The 21,847-nt window shown below is 33.7% G+C and overlaps 1 protein-coding gene across 1 annotated transcript in view; it reads left to right on the plus strand.

Annotated features, from left to right (window-relative positions):
• Positions 1-2,926: 2,926 nt before the first annotated feature.
• LOC124371651 (integrator complex subunit 7-like) overlaps positions 2,927-21,847 on the plus strand; it is a gene marked incomplete at its 5' end in the record, with an annotated part of 60,498 nt that continues 41,577 nt past the window's right edge. The window contains 5 exons of the mRNA XM_046829990.1: positions 2,927-3,075; positions 4,154-4,270; positions 6,843-7,077; positions 15,276-15,375; positions 16,940-17,151. Of these exons, the coding sequence (XP_046685946.1) occupies positions 2,927-3,075; positions 4,154-4,270; positions 6,843-7,077; positions 15,276-15,375; positions 16,940-17,151 (813 nt within the window). The remainder of the gene's footprint in view (positions 3,076-4,153; positions 4,271-6,842; positions 7,078-15,275; positions 15,376-16,939; positions 17,152-21,847) is intronic.

Below are 21,847 nucleotides of genomic sequence, written 5' to 3' on the forward strand. Positions count from 1 at the left end.
CCAGGACGGAGCCCTGAGGCACTCCACAAGTAACATGCTTAAGACTAGACAGGTCTGCGCCCACCCTCACATACTGCAAACGATCAGTCAGGTAAGAAGTGAACAGAGACAGTTCCTTGTGCTCAACACCATAGTAACTTAGCTTTTTCTATGAGTTCATTATGAGGTACCATATCGAATGCTTTACTTAAGTCTAAAAGTAGTGCACAGGCTTCTTCCTTGTTTTCAAAACTTTCTAATACATGAGATACAACATTTTCCACTGCCTTAACAGTTGTCAAGTTATTCCTGAATCCGTACTGAGCAGGTGTAAACAAGTGGTTATGCTCAAAAAAAAATTTCACTAATTTGCTTTTTCATAATACTTTCAATTATTTTAGATATAACAGCCACAAGGGCGATTGGACGATAATTGCTTATATTTTGACCTATCTCCTTTCTTGTGGATAGGAAAAGTGACAGTAACTTTTATACATTGAGGGTAAATGCCTATGCTAAGAATAAAATTAATTAAATACGTTAATGGACAGGATATGTTTTCAATAATTTTTTTTAGCACAAAATTCGAGAGGCCAAAGACGTCCTTAGATTTAGAATTGCTTAGCTTATTTACAGCATTACACACGTCAGCAATGCTCACTTCAGACCAAGTGAAAGAGGGTGAATTGGGTGATTTAATACCCGATGATTTCAATACATCTATAGGACAAGCAGTGCTTACACTATCACTATTTTCTATTTACAATATCATTAATATTTACAAAGAAGTCATTAAACTCACCAGCTGTAATAGGTGTAATCATGGTTTAGACTTTTTTTGTTTAAGCGGCCAGTAATAGAGTTAATAACCGCCCCATGCAGCTTTACAGTGATTATTGGATTTCCATTATATTACTTATCATTTGCCATTCTTTTTGCATTGTCTATTTGCTCTCTGTAATATTTCTTCAAATTTCTGTGGATACACACTAGGCTAGGATTAGACTTACTTTCTTTCGTAGCATATATCTAGGAGTAGCCTAACTTTAGCAAGGTAAGGAGTATACCAATTTTTGTTTACCGTGTTACGGCTTTCATTGCTATTCTGTTTGATAGTTTTTGTTTTTAAAGGACAACATTCATTGAAATTGTCAGTTTAAAATTTGCATAAAAGACTGGAAAGCTTCGTCAACTTTACTTGCCAGTAAAAATACATTTAACCAGTTAATCTGACTTAACCTACATTTAAGCCTATTAATACAATTTTCGTTCAATAGTCTGTAAGTTATAGTTCTCGGTGTGCAGTCTGCAACTGATGGGAACACTTTACTTTTCTTAGTTAGGCCAAGGAAGCTCATTTTCAGAAGAAGTCCACTGTGGTCGGAGAGATGAGGGGCGTGTTGTTTCACAGATAAAAGTTGTAGGCTGCAGGTTGGAAATAAAGTTATCCAAACAGGAAGAGTTACGGGTTGGTTGAGAGTTTCAGACAAAAACAGTCATAAGACTTTAGCATGTTTAAAAAATTTTTAACTTGACTGTCATTGTTTCTTGGATCTAGGTTCATGTCAGTAGCGATTAAAATTTTAAAGTTTCTATATTTTACCATGTTGTCAAGAGTGTCAAAGAGTTTGGACATCTTTGCGGTGAAAATTTCTACAGAGGAATCCGGAGTACGGTAGATAGACACAACTAATAAGTTAATTGAAGTGAAAGCGATCACAGCTGCCTCAAACTGCTTCAGTTCGCACAAAGAGTCAATGTTCACAACCTCACAACAACTTTGAAGATAGTCTCTCACAAATATAGCCACACCCCCATAGGACACATTTCTACAGTAGCTTGCAGCCAATATGTAGCCTACTGGTGAGTATGTGTGCAACTCATCATGAGTACACCAATGTTCATTAATGCACAGTACATCGCACTTGACATCATTCAGAAAAAACTTCCAGAGTATTTACTTTATTTTTTATTGATTGAATATTAAGATGTGCAACTATCAATTCAGAGTTTTCTTCGACAGAGTTGCACATGCCAGGCCCAAGCCTACACTGAGTCCCACTTTTATCTATACTCAAGTCTAACAATTTAGAGTGTTCTTTGACGGAGTTACACAAACTAGACATAGGCCTACTCTGAGTCCCACTTGTTTTTGAACTTAGGTCTAGCTCTTCGGTTCCACATTATTGGTTCCTGTTCCAAAAAAGAAGAGTCCCTTCTAGTAGAAGAGTTTGTACGGTAATATCCGAAATCGATTTACGAAGGCTCCCGAAGGCCAGAAGTCAGGTGAAAAGATTTTTTTCCCATAAAGATATTTAGGTACACCTACCTTGTACGAACTGTAACCAGGTCGCTTATTTTTTAACTTGGTTATTACATAGTTACCTTCCGCTTTCTTTTTAAGGTATTGTTTCAGAGAGTCACTATCTACATTTTCTCCTACTCTATTTAATTTGTGCTCACCTGTTGCATTACTGCATGGTAGGATTGTTACCCTCTCTTTGCCCTTTTTAAAACATGGGGCTGACTGTTTTTTCCATCAAAGCAAGACCTGTCACTTATAACAGTTAATAATTTAACCCTGTTTCATCACAGTTGTACAATTGCTCTCCAGTGGAACCTTCACACTTGTAAATGAAAAATGTTTAATTCTTTTAAATTTCTTTGATTTTCTACTTAATAAATTCTTTGTCCTGTTTGTTAACTGTACTCATTGTTTAAATTATCTATCAAGGAACTATTGAATCCTAAGTTTTAAGTTGTAAGTAAAAATATGTTTAAAAAAAGAAAATTGCATAAACATAGTAAAAACTGTTAATTAATAAATATTTTAACAACAATTTCATTTATCTTCATTGTGTTTGTTTAGATGTTCTAGTTATTTGATGGTGTGGACTTTACATTATGTGCAGCTTAAATTTATAACTGTTACAATTTTTTAATTAAGCCATTTACAAATGTTCTAGATCATTTGCAGTAAGTATGTGCAACAAGATCTCGCACATGATTCAAGGACTGGCGACACCTGCACACATGAAGCTGCAGCTGATTCCTATACTGCAGCACATGCACCATGACACTTCTACTGCGGCCATGGTAAATCATTTTATACATAAGCTGAACATGTATGTTTCTGTGAGTGAAAGATACATTAAATTAAATTTTAGACTTTGGAAAACCAACAAAATTTATTTATCAGTGTACTAGTGTTGGGCAAATCCAGAATTTTTGAATCTCTAATCCCATTTCAAATCTTTAAAAATTCAATTCCCGATTCTCGAATCTTAATAATACTTTCTTTAAAGATTAAAGTATGATCGAAACAAAATACAAATCAAAATCTTAGTTGATCTAATTTCTGTCATTCTTAAACCTTTGGAGACTACCCGGTAATATAAAAAGTAATAAGAATACCACTCTATTTTAAAGAAATTTGCAGAGGTTCAAAGAAATAGCTATATTTTAAGATCTAAATTATATCCCTTTACTGATAATTTAAGTTGATAGATTAAAATGTGGGCTTCCAGAATATATTTATATATATTTAATCTGCAAATTATATGGACATATATTTGTATCCTTTATAAAATGTATTTTAAAACAATGTAACAAAAATATTATAGCTCAATTTAATATTGAAATATCCTGAATTATTGGCTTTGTTAATGGTCAGCCAAGTCCCGTGGAGGGACATCCACCATCATGGGAATGTGGTTGTGAGAATAATAGATAACTGAACGTAAATAAACATCTTGTATTTTTATTTTAAAATTAATTTTTAAAGTTGTATCAAACATGTATTTTTAATTGAGAGATATTAGAAACAAAATTAATCAAAGTTGTTTGATAGTCCAAATAATATGGTAACAACGTTTTTCAGTAATCATCAAAGAAGGTGAAATAAGTTTAATTCAAAAGTCAATTTAACTTATTAGTCTAAAGATTTATTTTTTAAGAGTCTTCTATCTTGAAGTAGAATGTAGATGTTTTCTCAAATTTTAAAAATCTGTAGTTTAAAATTATAACATTGTGAATTTCTTTTGACATCTATAAATATTTGATAGTTGTGATGGGTGTAACTTAATTCGAATGTTCTATGTTACTTTGTTACTCTATAATAAAATTATTTCATGAAAGTTATACAAATATAATTCAACTTAGATTATGATGACAGGTGCGACAACTGTGCACTGACCTACTCCCCAAATATCCTGCCCAAGACTTTGTACTGGTTACTCTTCGCACTCTTACGCAGCTGGCCTCAGCTACTCTTGTTGAGATACCAAATCAAGTAAGTTGTACAATGTAATATAAATTGGTCAAGGATAAATGTTAGGTTATTTTGAAAACTTTGTTATCTCTTAGATAATACTAATAAAAAATCAATTATTGACATAAATATACAATGTCATATATCACTTTATATACTAAAACAATTTCTACACTTATAGATAAAAATCGATGACCATAATTATAATTAAGTATTGATAAATATTCGTAATATTATTTTTTACATTTGAACTGTGAATACACACCAATTTCAAATTATATACTGTCTGCGGTATAAGATTTATACTCTACTTTTTATTTCACTGTATTTATTAAGTGTAAATTTTAATGTATCTTTATAACCATTGATCTTTTATATTAGATTGAAGGCAATTTTACCAAACTGAATTGGAATCTGACGATTCACATATGAACAACATTATTCCTTGTAATATGGCAATAAGCAGCAACATGTGAATATTTACATATATTTGTCTTTAGTTATACAGCTTTTTTCGTTTTTCTGGGTTTGAAAATAAGAATATTTTAAAACAAATTAGTCCAATTTTAGTACACAACTTAAAAATGACCTGAAAACAAAAAAATCCAGCAGTGAAAAATAAGCTTCAACTGATGAAAAATAGTAATATTAATGATAAATATAAATTGTACATCGGTATATATTCTTGTATCAACGTTATGACTCAGAACACATCCAGACCTGATATTGTATAGTTCTTACCTCTGTTAGTGTAGTGATATTGTTTATTACCATACATGTAAAGGAGGCTTCTGCTGTAATTTTTATTTATCAACATTATGACTCAGAACACCTCCAGGCCTGATATTGTACAGTTCTTGCTATTGTTTGTGTCGTTATATTGTTTATTTCCATACATTAAAAGAGGCTTCTGCTGTCATATTAGTTCATCAACGTTATGACTCAGAACACATCCAGGTCTGGTATTGTACAGTTCTTGTAGTAAGGCTTTGGTGCTTTATGTTCAAACATAGGCATACTAATGGTAACATTAAGGGTTTAAATAGTTGACCATTGCAGATCATTACAGATATGTGGAAACTTCACACTTATGTAATTTTCTTTTCACTTCCCTCAAATTTTAAGGTGTTTACTATATGAGGTTGTGACACAATTGTTGTGATGATATGGGTGAAGTATGTGAATTGTGAAACAATAAAATCATTGGCTATGATAAGTGCCTCAATGTATTTGTTGAGTACATAGCTTAAGAATGTGGCTCTCAAATTTTTTAATAAAATTAAAATCCTCTTGTTTCTGTTTTTAGTTTTTAAATGTATGTATGTTACTTTATGGAGGGCCATCTTATAATGAATGTTATTTCTTTTTAAATTGACAAAATCTTGACTTTTTTATAATCGTAAGAGGGTCATTTTAGTAAATCACTGTAAAATATATAAAAAAACCTATATAAATAACAGGAGCTACAACATTTTTTAACCAAAAAGTGATAAAACAGTAATATTTGTATTATTGAGTTTGTGTAATTGGAGTTATGTCCTTTTCGATGAATATCACATTTACAAAATCAAAGTATTTATAACTGAAATAGAACAGTTATAATGTATGTACTGCAAAATGAGCTACAATAAAAAATCACACAAACCCAAACTTATAAGTTTTTATTTTTGTAAAGCCTTTCAAAATTAAGGTTATTCTCAAATTTCAAATTGTCTGAAGAGATAGCCATGCTGTTAAAATGCCTTACAAATTAAAAGTTTATAAGTTTTGGTTTGCGTAATTTTTAGGTCTAATGAATTTAGGTAAAATGAGCAACAATTGAGATTATACCAAAGTAAAGGGGGTGTACACTAATAAATAAATCTTACTATTCAGAGTTAACAATAATCATTTATTAGAACACTGCAATAGTATGTACTGACACTTGTCTGGGACGAATTACTGAATGACTTAAAATTGTAAGGCCCTTATAAAGATCATTATTTAGCTATGAATAGTTCCTTTACGTTAACACAAAGTTTGCAAAATAAATGTCATAATAAGAATACTCCCCTTTGACTAGACGACCACAAATCTTTACTCCATGAAGTAAGAATGATCAAGCAAGGAATGTTGACCACAAAATGATGCTGTAATGAAATCCTTGACCACAATCCTGCCTAAAACAACCCCAAACTAATTTCTTTTAACCTGAGACATTAATAAATAAAATAATAACTGCTTAACCAGAAAGGTTACAGAAAGGTAAAAATTAAATTACTTTTATCATATACTGTACAATACATTAATATTAATATTTACAACAAGTTATTACCTATTACTCTATTACTATACACAAATTAATACTTATGGACACAGCTCATGGGATTTAGCATCGTGGCTGAGACATACAAATTTAGTCTAACAAAAATCACACTTGTACCTAAGTAAAATGATTGTTAATCATACTATCAAATATTGTAATATACAGTATGAGCTCCATCTCATACATCACCTAAAGTGATTGAAATAGCTGATCTTTGTGTCCGCTCATACAGTGTAATTTTTAAAGAAATGTAAAATCTTTTCTAAATTATTTATTGTGTTTGTGTAGGTGGAGTTATTGTTAGACTACCTGGTGAATGATCCAAGGCGAGAAGTGCAGTGTTGTGTGCTGCAATGTCTGTACTTGCTAGCCAAACATGGGGCCTACCTGTGGCCTGACACCAGTGTGGCCAGTCTTGTTAACGTGGCCCGAGGACCACACCCCTCTCTGGTCATTTGTGCTCTTGATGTCTTGATTGTTCTCACTCGTTCAGCAGCTATTTGCAATGCCCATGCTCGCTCAGGTACGAGCAACTAGCATGTTCATATAAGTTTTCTTAGTTAGGTTTTTTCAGTAATACATCTCGATAGATAAATTAAGTTTTAATTAGTTCCTAAGAGCTACTTACTTATGCAGTTCCAATTGTAAAATGGTATTTTTAATAGTTTATATGCAACAAATAAAACTGATCCATAGTTCCTTCATCCACTGAGAGGATATACGGTTATTACAGGAACAGAAAATATATATTAGTTGTTATATTATGTACAAGAACAACAAACAACAGAATTTCGTATTATTCTGTTTTTGGTTCAAACTCTGGTAATATGGTTTACAATAGGCTTAAAAATTTAAGAAATATCTTAATAAATTATTTGTTTACTTTAAGTTTAAGATGTAATCCAACGTTAACTAAAGTTGGTACATTTTTTACAAGAACTCTAATAATTAATACCTCCGTCAAAATGTGGCTTAATCATTTTGTTTCAAAATATTTTCATACTACCTACCATTAGAACTGAGCCAGTACAAACAGAAGTTCTTTTATATTCGATATTTTCTCTTTCGACAGGCTCCACTTTTCTTCACTATTCTTGAACTACAAATAATACCTGTTCAATCAATTCTTTTCTTGTTACACCTAGTTCTCCTTTCTCCTAGTTTTCTTTCTCCATTCTTTTTTGCTTCTTTTCTTTTTTCATCTTTACTATCATCTAGCAAACAATTCTATTTGATGTACAATTGCCTTTCAACTCGAATTCACTTGATTCCACCTCAAAAGTTTACTATTTCATGAAGAGGTCTTTTTTCAATTTTCCAATTTTTGGGTAGAAATAATCTTGTCCATTAAAAAAAAAAATAATGTTATGTGTCAATCACTTGATTAACCCTACTTAATTTCAAAGTAATCTGTCTATTCTTTTCAGGCAGGTACAGATTCACATGACATCGCAAGTTCTTTTCAATGAAACCAAAGTCACAATCAAAGTCTTAAGTAGAAATGACCTACTTCAAGGAACAAGTGATCAATGGTTTTGAAATATTTTCTATATACCAAATACTGGTATAAGCAAAGAATCTGATAGTTATTGTAATGCCCAGAACTTGAGTCTGTTCTTATTATTAAGTGATCACTAAGTGATACTAATTTTACAAAGTATGAGGTCAACTATGAACTCGCAATTTCAACACTTAATTGGCTTGTTATGTCTTCTGTCCATTTGCATAATAAGGCCATATTTACATCTGAAGCTATAATATAAAACCACACTTTTAAAATCGCTTTTAAAATGCTGTAGTCAAACGTGGGAGAGGTATAGTTCGCTGCAAATCAATGGTTAGAAATGTGTTTTGGCATTAGATTTTGTGGACTCAGATTTTATCTTGTAAGCTGCATGTAACATTTCAACATGTACTTCAATTCATTTTCTAGAGTTGCAAGTATTACAATTATTGCTCTTTGAGTGTGAAGTTAATCTCTGTAACAAATATAAATGCATAAATAGATTCTTTGACATGAAACTTGTCTGCTCTTACATTTTCCTATATACGAGGGGTATTAGAAAAATAAGGTTCCCATGATTTTTTTAAAATAGACAGTTCTATATTTCTACTTAGTGTTATACATCAATTTTAAAACTTTAAAGTTAAGCTATTTTTTCCACATAATGATCGTTTCTGTCCAAACACTTTTGTAGACGATGCTCCAATTTTTTCTATCCCCATGTTGTAGAATTCTGCCGCTAATCCTTTGAGGAATCGAGTAACCTCTTTCTTGACTTCATCATCGGTACTGAAGCATTGGCCAACCAAGTGTTCCTTTAATTTTGGGAATAAGTGATAATCACTTGGGGCTAGGACTGGGCTATAGGGGGGATGGGGCACAATAGCCCAGCCAAAATTTGTCAGCAGTTCTTGAGTTTGACGTGAGACATGAGGTCGAGTGTTGTCATGGAGAAGCCTTACACCATTGGACAATCTTCCCCTCCAGCGGTTCTGGATCGCGTGTCTCAGTTCTAAATCTCAGGAATAAGCAAAGCAAGTTCGTGAATGGTGATTCTCCGATCTTCAAGCAATATTGTCTCAACTTTTTCAACAACTCCATCTGAAACTGAAGGCTGTCCATTTTGGTTTTCATCGTGAATTTCCATGCGGCCTTCACTGATTTCTCTACACCATTTCCGAACGTGTTGAACAGATATGCAGTTTTCCCGATAAACTGACGATAAATTTCAATAGGTAAAATCTGTTTTGCATTAAAAAAAACGTATCACAGCACGAATTTTGCACCTGGCGGTAACAACGATAGGAAGCTCTATCTTCGAAGGCAGCTAGGCCGGCACTGTTGGACGAAGCGAGGCGCGAGTGGTATGGATAGAGAGTGGGACAGCTGATGAGTAAGACAGTGTTTCCAGATTTCTCCCAACATATATCGCATTCTGTCTCGGCGGCATAGGGAACCTTATTTTTTCTAATACCCCTCGTAGCTTATGCATTTTTGGTTTTTGGCAAACTCATTAAGGGTGACAGATAGTGTATAGTTAAATTATTATTTCTTGAGTAGTAAGAACACTACTGCATAATACATTTTATAAGACACAATAACTTTTCACATTATCATCTATTTTTTGAGTCTATTATATTTTTCACGTTTGTCTGGGTCAGGAGCTGGCACACCAGGTGTGATTTTGCTTTGAGTGGCTGCAACCTTTTTCCATCCAACCTGGTAAAGAGATAATAAAGCATTTCATTTTTGCAGTCTGATTCATTTTCCACATTTACTGAAATACTGTATTTGTAAAACACAGTTTCGTGTTTAGTGACTTTTTTTTAAAAAGTGTTTTGGAATAAACTTTAACTAGACTGTTCAGGTATTTTGGTTCTTTTTTTCAAGGACAGTCTGCCGACTAGCTTTTGTTTAGAACTAGATCATTAAATTTGCAGTACCAGTATTGTTGGGCCATGATGACTTCAATGTACAGTGCTACTAATGAATTCAATGAATTTAAGAAGCCACTAAGGTTGCTTAAAAGGTTACTTAAATGTATAATGAAAAAAATTGGTTCAAGAATATACCTTTGTAGCACATCTTTGGTCACAACTATCAGTCTATTGGTAGTATTTTGGGTTTTGCTGTTTATAGTTGTTTCTATTTCAACAGTTTGGGTTCAGTTTGTAAGATAGCTCTTAAACCACCTTAACCCTATAAATGGCAGTCATTATATCCTGTAGTGTCGGGCAGTTTTAGAGATTCATGCTAGGTTTAAAAAGATGTATTAAAAAAAAAAAAATTAGGAGCAATATATATATATATATATATATATATATATATATATATATATATACGAGGGTCGTCCACAAAGTAACCTCCGTTTTGAAATAAAAAATAAACCAGTTGAGGTACAAAAAGTTTATTATATAAATATTAAAACTACAGCTTTTCTATACTTTTCTACATATTCACCATACAAATTCAAGCACTTATCATATCTTTTAACAGTTTTTGAAATTCCGTCTTTAAAAAAAATCTGCTGCCTGAGAACGTAGCCAACCTGTCACAGCGTTTTGAAGCTCTTCATCACTCGCAAATCTCTGAGATGCAAGCCACCACTTCATGTATGGGAAAAGATGGAAATCACTGGGAGCCAAGTCCGGGCTGTAGGGGGGGTGGTCAAAAACGTCCCATTTGAACTTTTCCAAAAGTTCTGTTGTTCTTTGAGCTGTATGAGGGCGGGCGTTGTCATGGACAAACACAACACCAGATGTCAGAAAACCACAACGCTTGTTTTGAATCGCTCGTCGTAGCCGTTTTAAAGTTTCACAGTAAGCTGCAGCTGTAATGGTCGTACCACGCTCCATAAATTCAACGAGCAAGATACCCTTAGCATCCCAAAAAACTGTAGCCATAAATTTTCTCGCTGAAAAAGATTGGCGAGCTTTCTTTGGCTTGCTTCGCGAAGCGGTATGATCCCATTGCATTGACTGTTGTTTTGTTTCGGCATTCACATAGGCTACCCAAGTCTCATCTCCTGTAACGATCCTGTTCAAAAATGTTTCTCCTTCAACGTCATACCGAGTAAGAAAGTCTATGGCAGAACTCATTCTTTTCATTTTGTGATCATCGGTGAGCACTTTTGGAATCCAACGAGCACAAAACTTGTGATAGCCTAGTTTTTCTGTCACTATCTCATGCACAAGACTTCGAGAAATTTCAGGAAAATAATCTGAAAGTTCCGAGATTGTGAAGCGACGGTTCTCGCGAATTTTCTCATCCACTTTGTTCGCCAAGTCATCACTGACGAGAGATGGCCTACCACTCCGGTCTTCATCGTGAACGTCCGTTCTTCCATTTAAAAAAAAACGAACCCATTGATGGACCACACCTTCGCTCATAATGTTTCGGCCATACACCGCACTCAATTCACGATGAATTTCAGCTGCTGTGTAACTTTTCGACCACAGAAATCTTATTACACCACGCACTTCACACTTGGCGAGATTTTCTATCACGGCGCTCATGTTTTTATGTTGTAACAAAAGAACGCGTGATCTCACGATTCTCTCCCTTGCACAGCTAGAAGCTTACTGAACGGCTGCGCATACCGATGTGAGAATGGCAGCCCTACCCCCACTACTTATCACGCCACGCCCAAACGGCGGTTACTTTATGGACGACCCTCGTGTGTATATATATATATATATATATATATATATATATACAGGGTGCGGCAGCATAACTTCCTTTTTTTTAAATGCGCGCCATTCAGTTAGTTGATGTCATAGCGGAGCGCTAGTGGTCTCATTCAAGAGGGGGTACTGTAAAGTTTTGTCCCGACACGGTTCAGTCGCCATCCTGCGTTGGAATAGTGAGGAGCGTGCCTTTGCCGTTGAGGCCTACTTTTCAAGCGGATGTTCGGTTATTGCAACACAGCGTGCATTTCGGAATCGCTTTAATTTAGCCCCGTTGGCTCCCGTCCCAGACCGCAAATCAATTGTTACATGGGTCACTACATTCAGACAAACTGCAAGTGCGACAAAACGAAGAACTGGAGTCCCTCGGCCCGTTAGATCACCTGGGAACATCGGTGAAGCAGTGAGAGCGTCAATGTTGCGATCACCACGGCGTTCTGCGCGCAAACACGCATCTGTGCTTGGACTATCCGATCGTTCTGTGAAAAGAATTCTTCGTGATAATCTTCATTTTCATCTCTATAAGATGGCAATAGTGCAGGAACTTTCAGAACGGGACTTCAATTCTCGGATGAACGCGTGTGAGCTTCTTCTTGATGTCGTTCCCGAGGGTGCTATTGTTTTTTTTAGCGATGAAGCCCATTTTCATTTGTGTGGGTCGGTTAACAAACAAAACATGCGCTACTGGGCTGACATCAACCCTCGAGAATTGCATCAAAGGCCTTTGCATTCACCGAAAGTCACAGTGTGGTGTGCAATTTCCTCAGCTGGAACTATTGGGTCCCTGGTTTTTTTTGAGGAAAATGAGGTTACAGTGACAGTGACTTCAGACCGGTATGTAAACATGGTACAGATTTTTTTTCCCCACGGCTAGAAGATTTGGATTTGGGGGACACTTGGTTCCAACAAGACGATGCAACAGCACACACTTCGAGAGCATCGATGGCTGTTTTGAGGGAAAACTTTCCAGAGCGCCTTATCTCAATTAGAGGCGATTTGGAATGGCCGGCACGCTCTCTCCCGATCTGTCACCTTGTGATTTTTTTCTATGGGGTTTTTTGAAATCCCGTGTTTATGTGAACCGTCCAAGAACCCTACAAGATTTGAAGACTCAACATCCGAGAAGAAATTGCCAACATAACACCTGCTACGCTAACAGCAGTCATGACAAACACCAGAAATCGGCTTACGCAATGTATGGAGAATGGGGGACGTCACCTAACAGATTTGATCTTCAAAACAGTGTAAATAAAAACTTTAGACATGTACCTACATTATAAAAACTAAATAAATATTTTCTGATGCATACAATAGTTTTTATTGAGTTTTGAAAAAAGGAAGTTATGCTGCCGCACCCTGTATATATATTTATATATATATATATATATATAAATGTATATTTTTTGTTAAGAATTGAAACAAAGAATAATATTTGCATTTAAAGTATGCCATAAACAAAATTTATATTAAAAAATTGTTTAATGAAATGCAAACTTTGCAAAAAAAATTCTAAAATTTGGGGAGGAGTATAATGCCTATCAAATCAAATTATTGTGAGAAAAATGTCAATGTGAGATAGCTATTTTGTTTCAAATTTTATATAGTTTCATAGAAACAGGTGACCAAATTTTATTGATTAACACTACGAGGATTAATGCATTTTATTTACCACTAATATTTTCCAACTTTCTTAGCAACATTTCATGACAAGTTATTGAAAGCCTTGCTATAACTAATAAAATTGCAGTTACTGTGTCTCTTCGCACTAAAGATTTTATAAGATGTTCTGCAACCTGTTTTATCTTAATAGTAGCATAAGCTTTTTTTAGACCTTCTAATTTGATAATCTTCTTGTATTGTCTGATAATGTATATTGTGGCATATGCATACAGCACGTCTACACATACATGGCTGACAGTACTAATGGAGCTTTTTTTTAAAAAAACATGCTTTTTCTTTGTCTTCTAAGAGACAGAAAATAATTTAAACTTTGACAAAAACAAAACTTTTCGTAATCTTTAAATGCATGCAATTATGACAATCGTGTATCCATGTTAAATTTCTTTAGCGCTTTCAGGGTCAAAAATTAATTTCTTACTTCATTTGCAGTTACTTTCCATTTCCTCTATCAGGTTTTAAGAATCCTCATGTACATTTGTTTAGCACTAGGGGGAGTTTAGATGGTTCTGAAGCCTTATTTGCAAATTTCTGAAATTTCTGAACAAATCCTCTTGCATCTCATTTTTCATTTTTGTGGTGATGGATGATTACTTACTATAGATATAAAAAACTGTCTGTCATCATGTATATTATTCTTGCCAGTAATATTATTGATACGCTGATTAATTGTCAGCCCGTTGTTCTGTGTCGTTATAGAAATATGCAGTTTTTTAAAAAGACAGGGATTAGCTGGTTCCTCCACTTTTGTAAACATTTCGGATTGTGTAAGATTATGTTTCTCAAAAATAGATTGTATTTGCAATTTTTAAGTCTAAAAGTGAAAACTTAGCTTCCCTTAAAAGTTTTGTTGATTATGACTACTTTTAGGACCTTGAACAGTGCTGTTGAAAATGTCTGATCTATATATTGGAATAGGAAGTGACTTGCAACAGAAGAAATTGTTTTGTAATATTTGTTATATTATTGATTATTATTACTTAAAATTCACTGAATAATGTGGAGTTTTTATAATTTTTCTGTATCATAAATTAGAAATAACAAAAATTAAAGAATATTCTTTTACTTTATCCTTAAATTCTGTTTTTCACAAAATATTTGATATTAAAAGGCTGATTGCTTCAAAATAGTGGTCTCCAAACTATGGCTCGCTGGCTAAATCTAGCCCATGGGAGGATTTAAACTAACCCACAGTAAGTTCTGTCAACAGTGAAGCAAATATTCTTTGTTCAGACTGAACCAGGCAGTATGAAGTCTGTAACACGGCTACCCACCTCCAACAAATATACCCATAGGTCATCAGAGTACAGATTGCTCCACAGTAGAAGAGTGACTAAAGTTTACTCGATTGTGCACCTGATGGGGTAATGAGAACACCTCTTCGTATAGATCACACTTGATTTGTAATCTAGTTGTTTCTGATGTTGAAATGATGCAAAAAGTTCGTTTGAACTTCTTTGTTGCTGATTTGTTTTGGATCTCTTTAGACAGATGCGGACTCCAGATTCCAGGAGTTAAGTCTGTGATAGCGCCAGATTTCAGACACTGCACTAAGTGGAAGGTTAAAAAGGAGCTGAACTCAACATTCGCATTTAATCAGTTTATATATAATCAATGTATTTTTTATATCCCACCTTAGTTAAAAAAAGTAAAAATAGTGCATAACAACCCAAACCAACATCTAAAATAATCACTTTTATCTAAACAAATATGTAACTTTTTGTCATGAAATGGTGCATTCAAATTTGTGATTATTTGGATCAATTAGTGTTTTTATGTACAGTATGTTTATATATGTAACATAATATATAAATTTTAATATAAAGATTTTAAATAAAAAGAATTTCCTTACAGATTCTGTCCTAATGGAACTTTGCCAAGACACAAGCTACTCCAGCAATATGGTAATTGCAACCAAATCCATCAAAATCTTGTCTCAAGTTTTATGCTATTGGTAAGTATAAGTATTTGATCAAAAATATAATATTTTATTTTATCAAACATTATGTACAAGTGAGAATTTAATGTATAATAGAGCTGAGAAAAAATGGTAAATAAATTAAAATGAGTAAAATGCATTGAGTTTGCTACAGCAATTAAGCTGTACCCATATCATCAAAATAACTTGTATTTATTTTCGAATGAAAGCCTAGTTTATCAATTACTATATCACCTTGAAAAAGATATATTGAACTGAATCTAAAACTTATGTTGTAATTGTGATACATACCAAAGTTTTACTTATAAGACTATTGACACATGTGCAAAGTTTCAAACTTGTTAAATTTTTAACTGTAGGGTATGTTTTTTTAATTAAGTAAAATTCCACAGCTGTAACACTGTGGTCGGTTTTAGGTGCATTGCTCTGTGTACCTACATTTGTTAGAAAACCACAGCTACCATTACGGAACCAGTGAAATGTGTTTATGTTTATTTGTCAATAAAGTGTCATCACTGATTGAGAAACTCGCTAATTATGAATTATGCACTGTGATTCATTTTCTCACTCCTAAAGGCATGAAAGCAACTGACATTCTTTGTCAGATTAGCCAGTTTATGTAGCAAAACATAACAAAATATTTCCTGTTAATAGATTTTGGTGTGCTTTGTTGTTTAGCCATAATAGTGTAATTGTTCTAATGTTCACTTAAATACACAACACTTACTGGTAGAGTTTACACACTTAATATCACTCCACAAGATAAACAGTACTCTCAAACAATGATAATGAACAAAAAACATCAAACTTGTAATTTAAAATTACAACAAAAATTCGTGCATGGGTGATGATCCATGCTAAATAATATAAACTGCCAATCATAAATAAAAAACCAGTACTGATTTTGTATGCTTGCTGGTTGATTAAGAGTGCATTCTGAAAAGTTTCAATTAGAAAAAGTGTATAATCATTCAGATGGCATCACCATCTGTATATTGTACATAGAAGTATTGCAACCCTTGTCAAGGGATCAACATAGGTGGAAATTACATTGAAAGTAATAGCTTTCACATATAAATAAAATATTTGAATGCTTGTTTTTTTAAAAATCAAAATGATACTTAAAAACATGCATTGTGTCTTAGGATGTTTATATTGATTGAAAATATTCTTACTGTGTGTGAGTTACATGTACATTTCGTTCTTATTTTTATTTATTTATCCCATATAAAACTTGCGACACTGTTGTATTAAATTGAGACGGGTAAACAAGGTGCATATTACAAGATATCCCATATTAAAACTTCAGAGTAAGCCCAGGACTGCATGAATGCCTGGATGCTCTGTACTCCTGAAGTTTTCCAAAAACATTCTGCCCAACAGCTGCCTGGTTTGCAGCTTCAGAGAAAAGCTAACTAACCTAAGACTGGATGAAAACCTGGATGCCGTGGAGTCCCTGTTCCTGTTCCGGGGTTGCTACCTGTTTTCACACTAATATCATGTGCTTGTTGCTCTACTACATAATTTACTCCTGAAGTGTTCCAGAAACATTCTGCCCTAAAAGTGTCTGGTATTGTAGCTTCAGAGAGGAGCTAGCCAGCCAAGGACTGGATGAGCGCCTGGATGCTGTAGAGTCCTTGTTCCTGTTGTTGGCTGCTACCTGCACTCACACAGATACCATGCGCTCGGTACTCTCCGCTGCATTGTCAACCTGTGTAATGTCCAGAAGACACTGTGTCCTCGCTTTGTGCAGCTCATTGCTACCTGCCTTGTTGAAGACATGGCTGGTTTGTATTTTGTAACTATAGTGTTTTGTAGGTAACATTTCTACCATAATATTTTACAACATTATTTGGTATCAAGAGTTTGTATTTTCTGCGGAATAGCTTTATCTGGCACAATCCTGAATCCTATAGGAACTTGGGCCTAGAGTGGTGGTGTATTATGATATGGAGAGCTATCTGGAAATATCTGTAGTGATTGTAAAGGATGGAAATAAAGTAATGTCATGCTCTTAATTTTGAACAGTACAATATTTTCAAATGCCTCTCAGGGAATCATAATAACAATCTGGAGTGGCTTTTGCAAGTTCTAAAATTACCTCTCTCTACCCCAAAACAAAAATGAGGTAATAGCATGGGTCTTTTTGTTACACTTAATTAAAGGTATTGATGTGAGAAAACCAATGGTACCAAATAAAAATGAAATTCAATTACCTTATCAAAATGGCAGCCATTTTAGATTCAAGAACAAAAATTAATCATCAGAAATTGTTCATATTGGTTCTAAACTGTTACCTCTGATTAAAACTACCTTTTAACAAATTTATAATTTAAAATATATTTTTAATATCTAAAATTGTTAGTAGGTGATTTGTATTGTGATCAAAGATATACATTACAAATCAAGTTTACAGAACATAAAAATCTTGGATGGACAACTCACTCAATACAACTGATATTACACTTTACCTAACCGATTAAAGCATTACTGCTAGATTATATTATTTCATTTTCACAATTTATCTGTCAATCTTTATTCATCAAATTCTTTATTATTATAATAATATTTATAATTAAGTAACATTTTTAACACACAATGTTACTGGACCAATAGAGCTTTTTGCAAAATTTAATAAAACTCTTTAACTATAGTTTTATTATAGGACTGATATGAATATAATTCTTTTCATATAATTTAATCGTTGTGAATTAATTATACAATTAAACACTATTAATATGGATTTCAGTATGTATTAGAATAATATGTATAAGTTTAAACAATGCAGACATAGTAACTCTACACAACTGTAGAACTCATTTGAACATGGTCAAACTGAACAATTTATTTTGTGTACGGAACAATTAGTTTTGTGTACGAAATATAAATTACACTAGGGCTTTATAAAACTGATGTACAAGCTGATATTATCGAGCTGTTGTTAGATTTCCGCCAATTAAATAATAATGGTTACACTACAACTCAATTTTTCATTACAACCCCATTGCTCAAATAACAGCTTAAGAGTTTCATGTCTGCTGCTTTAGACTGTTTCCAGGTCAAGCTTACCGTTACCGGCAACGAAACGAATAAATTCATCCTTCAGATAAGAAGGATACAAGTTGGTATTGATATCTGCTCCTCAATTTTTCTGATTTTATTGAGGTCTTTGTGCTGAAAGTGGTTTGAAAGTGGTACCTAAATGATCAGTTTTTTAATGGTGAAGTGATATTATATGATAGTCTAAGGTTTGGCCAAATAATTTGTGATTAAAATATCTTTTAGATTTTATGTAGAATTATACAACCAGTTACATAAAACAGGCTTTCAGATAAGAAGCCTGCTCAGGAGCTAACCTTTGGACTGTAGATAACTTCGGTTACACCTGAAAGCTATCTGCTTTCTGCACTACAACAACTGGTTTTAAACTTGTTTTAAACTTGTATCTATTACTTGCATAGCTGTTTGTTTGATTGCACGTTTCCTGTTCTGCTGGGAACATTGGTCAGCTGTTTTTACTTATTGTCAGTGGACTCACTATCGTCTGCTGTGTTTACAAAACAACTAATTTGAAATTGAGCATATTTTGTGCAATGAAAATTAAATAGTGAAATTTGTTATTTGTACTCTATATTTGTGGGTGTCTGTACCTTTTATTTACAATAGTACAGAATATAATTAATTATTCTAGAATATGTACAAAGTTGGTCATTGTGTCTTATGCCCAAGTACGTGGCCACCAGGCCTGGCCTGCTATCATTAACGAAATTGTGATCAAAGGGAAAGTCACTTGGTATAAATTAAACTTTTTTGGGACAAAAAAAGAAAAAGGAGAATGTACAAAAAACTCAATTTTCCCCTTTAAAGAAAACAAAGACAAATTCTGTACTGGAAAAAATTTGGAAAATAAAGAGTTCCAAATTGCTGTAAAAGAAGCTGAAAGTAAAAATTAATACAAATAAAAACATGGAAATAGTAGTTGCAGTTTCCCTCTGAATACTGTCTCAGCCATGTTCAACTCCTAAAACTCCAACCCAGAATAAAACTGATGTGAAACTCTCTTATTGCAATTCTTCTGTATCAGATAAGACCGTCAATAACTTCATTTGAACTAGACCCAAAATATCAACTTGATGCAATAAACTCAGAATTGCATTGATCTAGAAAAAAATTAGAATCGATTATGAAGAGAGGATAAATAAATTAGTGGATATAAAATAATAAATTGACAAGTGATAATAAAACTTTGATAAGAGATAACAGTAAGTTAGCTGAAAAGTTAAGAGTTTTTAAAAATAGAAAACCCTGTCAAGAGCTTATCTCCACAAGATTTTCAAACTCAGATTATCTTGCAACAATTGAAAAATGAAAAGTTACTAAACGAGAATTTAAAACGGCTATGACTATTCTACAGGAAGATAATGATATTTTACAAACTAAAATTAAAAAAATGACCATTTTGTCTACTCAGTGTATCAGGTGTTTTCCTCCAATGCAGCCTTCAAAATCAGGTTTAGGTAAACAAATTTCTGACGAGAGACTTTTGGTATGGACTCAAGTCAAATCATCTCAAAGAGTTAACATAACCACCGGAATACCTGAACAAGCTGGCCTTCCATGTACAAAACCGCTTTGCTTGCTAACAGTCTTGGATGAAGAAGTGGAAGAAGAAGTTAATATGGGAAAGAGGTGCAATCTAAAATTATGATTTGCGGTGATAGCCATGGACGTGATATTGCTTTATCACCTCAACAAGAAACAAATGAAGAAATAACGCATTTGGTTTTATCCGTCCTGGCGGCCGAACCAAAAACATTTTAAATTCCAAAAACATTGACTCAGAAAAACTGGACAAAAATGAGTTATGGTGCTTATATGTGGGGCTAATGATGTTGCTAAGAATGAATCTTGTGAGGCACTGGATGGTATCAAGAACTACATTAACCAAAACTTTCTCACACTAAATTTGTTTTGGTAGATATTCCTAATAGACACGATCTTGCTAATTGGTCTTGTGTTAATGTAGAGACAAGAAAAACCAATGCTGCTCTTAAAGAAATGAGCCTATTACACCCAAATGTCAGCTTAGTGGAAGTGAGTAAAGCTGAGAGGCATTTGCATACACGGCACGGTCAACATCTGAACCTTATGGGTAAAATGTGGCTGGCTGAATGTATTGCTGAAGCGATTGACAACCTGGCGGACTCAGATACATCTTGTAGATACATCTCAGCCACCACCACCTGGTACCAGTTGGGATGAATCTTTGGTTGACGACAGCGAGAAGCTACCAGGAAAAGTCCTCAGCAGGGATCGGTTGTGTTGATGGTGAAGCCTTCTGAGATAAACCCTAAACAGGGATTGGTGACGTTAAGAGGAACGACATCGGGAAACATAGAAGGAACTGCCTCTACCCACCATCCATAGCCAGTAAGCCTCTACCTAGTCATTACTCTGTCAATTGTAATAAACTATCACTTTGTCATATAAATATTCAATGTGTAAAAAATAAATTATATGCTTTGGAAGCCTATTTGAATAGTAATTACTTTGATATACTGTGTCTTAATGAACACTGGTGTGCTCACGAGGAACTCGACCTTTATGTGCCAAGGTGGTTTCTTATTAGCAATTGGTTATTGTTGGAAATTGTTTTTTCTCATGGTGGTGTGTCTATTTACATAAATAAAAATGCTAAGTTCAATTTTGAAATAATTGATATTAGTAGATTTTTGTGAAGAAAAACAATTTGAGGTGTCTGCAATCAAATTTTCTAAGTTAAATTTAGTTTTACTATCAATTTACCGGACCCCTGACTCTTCAATAGATGTTTTTCACTGATAAAATGTCTCAGGTGTTGGATAGTATCTCTAGTTTGTCTTAAAATGGTGAATTGCAAGATAATAATTTCTAGTGATCTGAATCTTGATCCTAGACACTCTGACCGTAAGACTGTCAATTTTTAAACATGCTTAGGTCATATGACTGTTACTGTTTAAATTTAGAGCCAACTAGATTTAGCTCTTGTATAGATAATTTTATCTCTAATATTGGAAATAATGCAGTAGTTTGTCAGGTTTGATCACCACCATTTGTCTGACCACTCTGGTCTTATTTTAAATGTTGACTTAAACAAATTGTCTTTAATTACTGACCTTCCAAATTTTACTGATGCTACCACATCAGATATTAGCTATACTTATAGGGTGCTCAATGAAAAAGCTGTATCTGCCCTATTTAATTGGTCTGGGTAGTTCTGATTGGGAAACATTTTTCTCATACTGTAAGAATACAAATGAAGCATTTGAACTTTTTTATTAACGATTTAGTGGTTAGGTTTAATAACTGTTGTCCTTTAAGGAAAAAAAAAATTGTAAAAATAAGGAAAAACCCTCAGTAGCCCAAAAAAAACTGTACACTCCGTACTTAGGAAAAATTAAATCTTTTCTTGTAATATGTCATGAAAAATACAAAGCTAGACCATGTT

The sequence above is a fragment of the Homalodisca vitripennis genome, unplaced genomic scaffold (genome assembly GCF_021130785.1).
Source record: "Homalodisca vitripennis isolate AUS2020 unplaced genomic scaffold, UT_GWSS_2.1 ScUCBcl_1740;HRSCAF=5740, whole genome shotgun sequence".
Lineage (NCBI taxonomy): Eukaryota > Metazoa > Arthropoda > Insecta > Hemiptera > Cicadellidae > Homalodisca > Homalodisca vitripennis.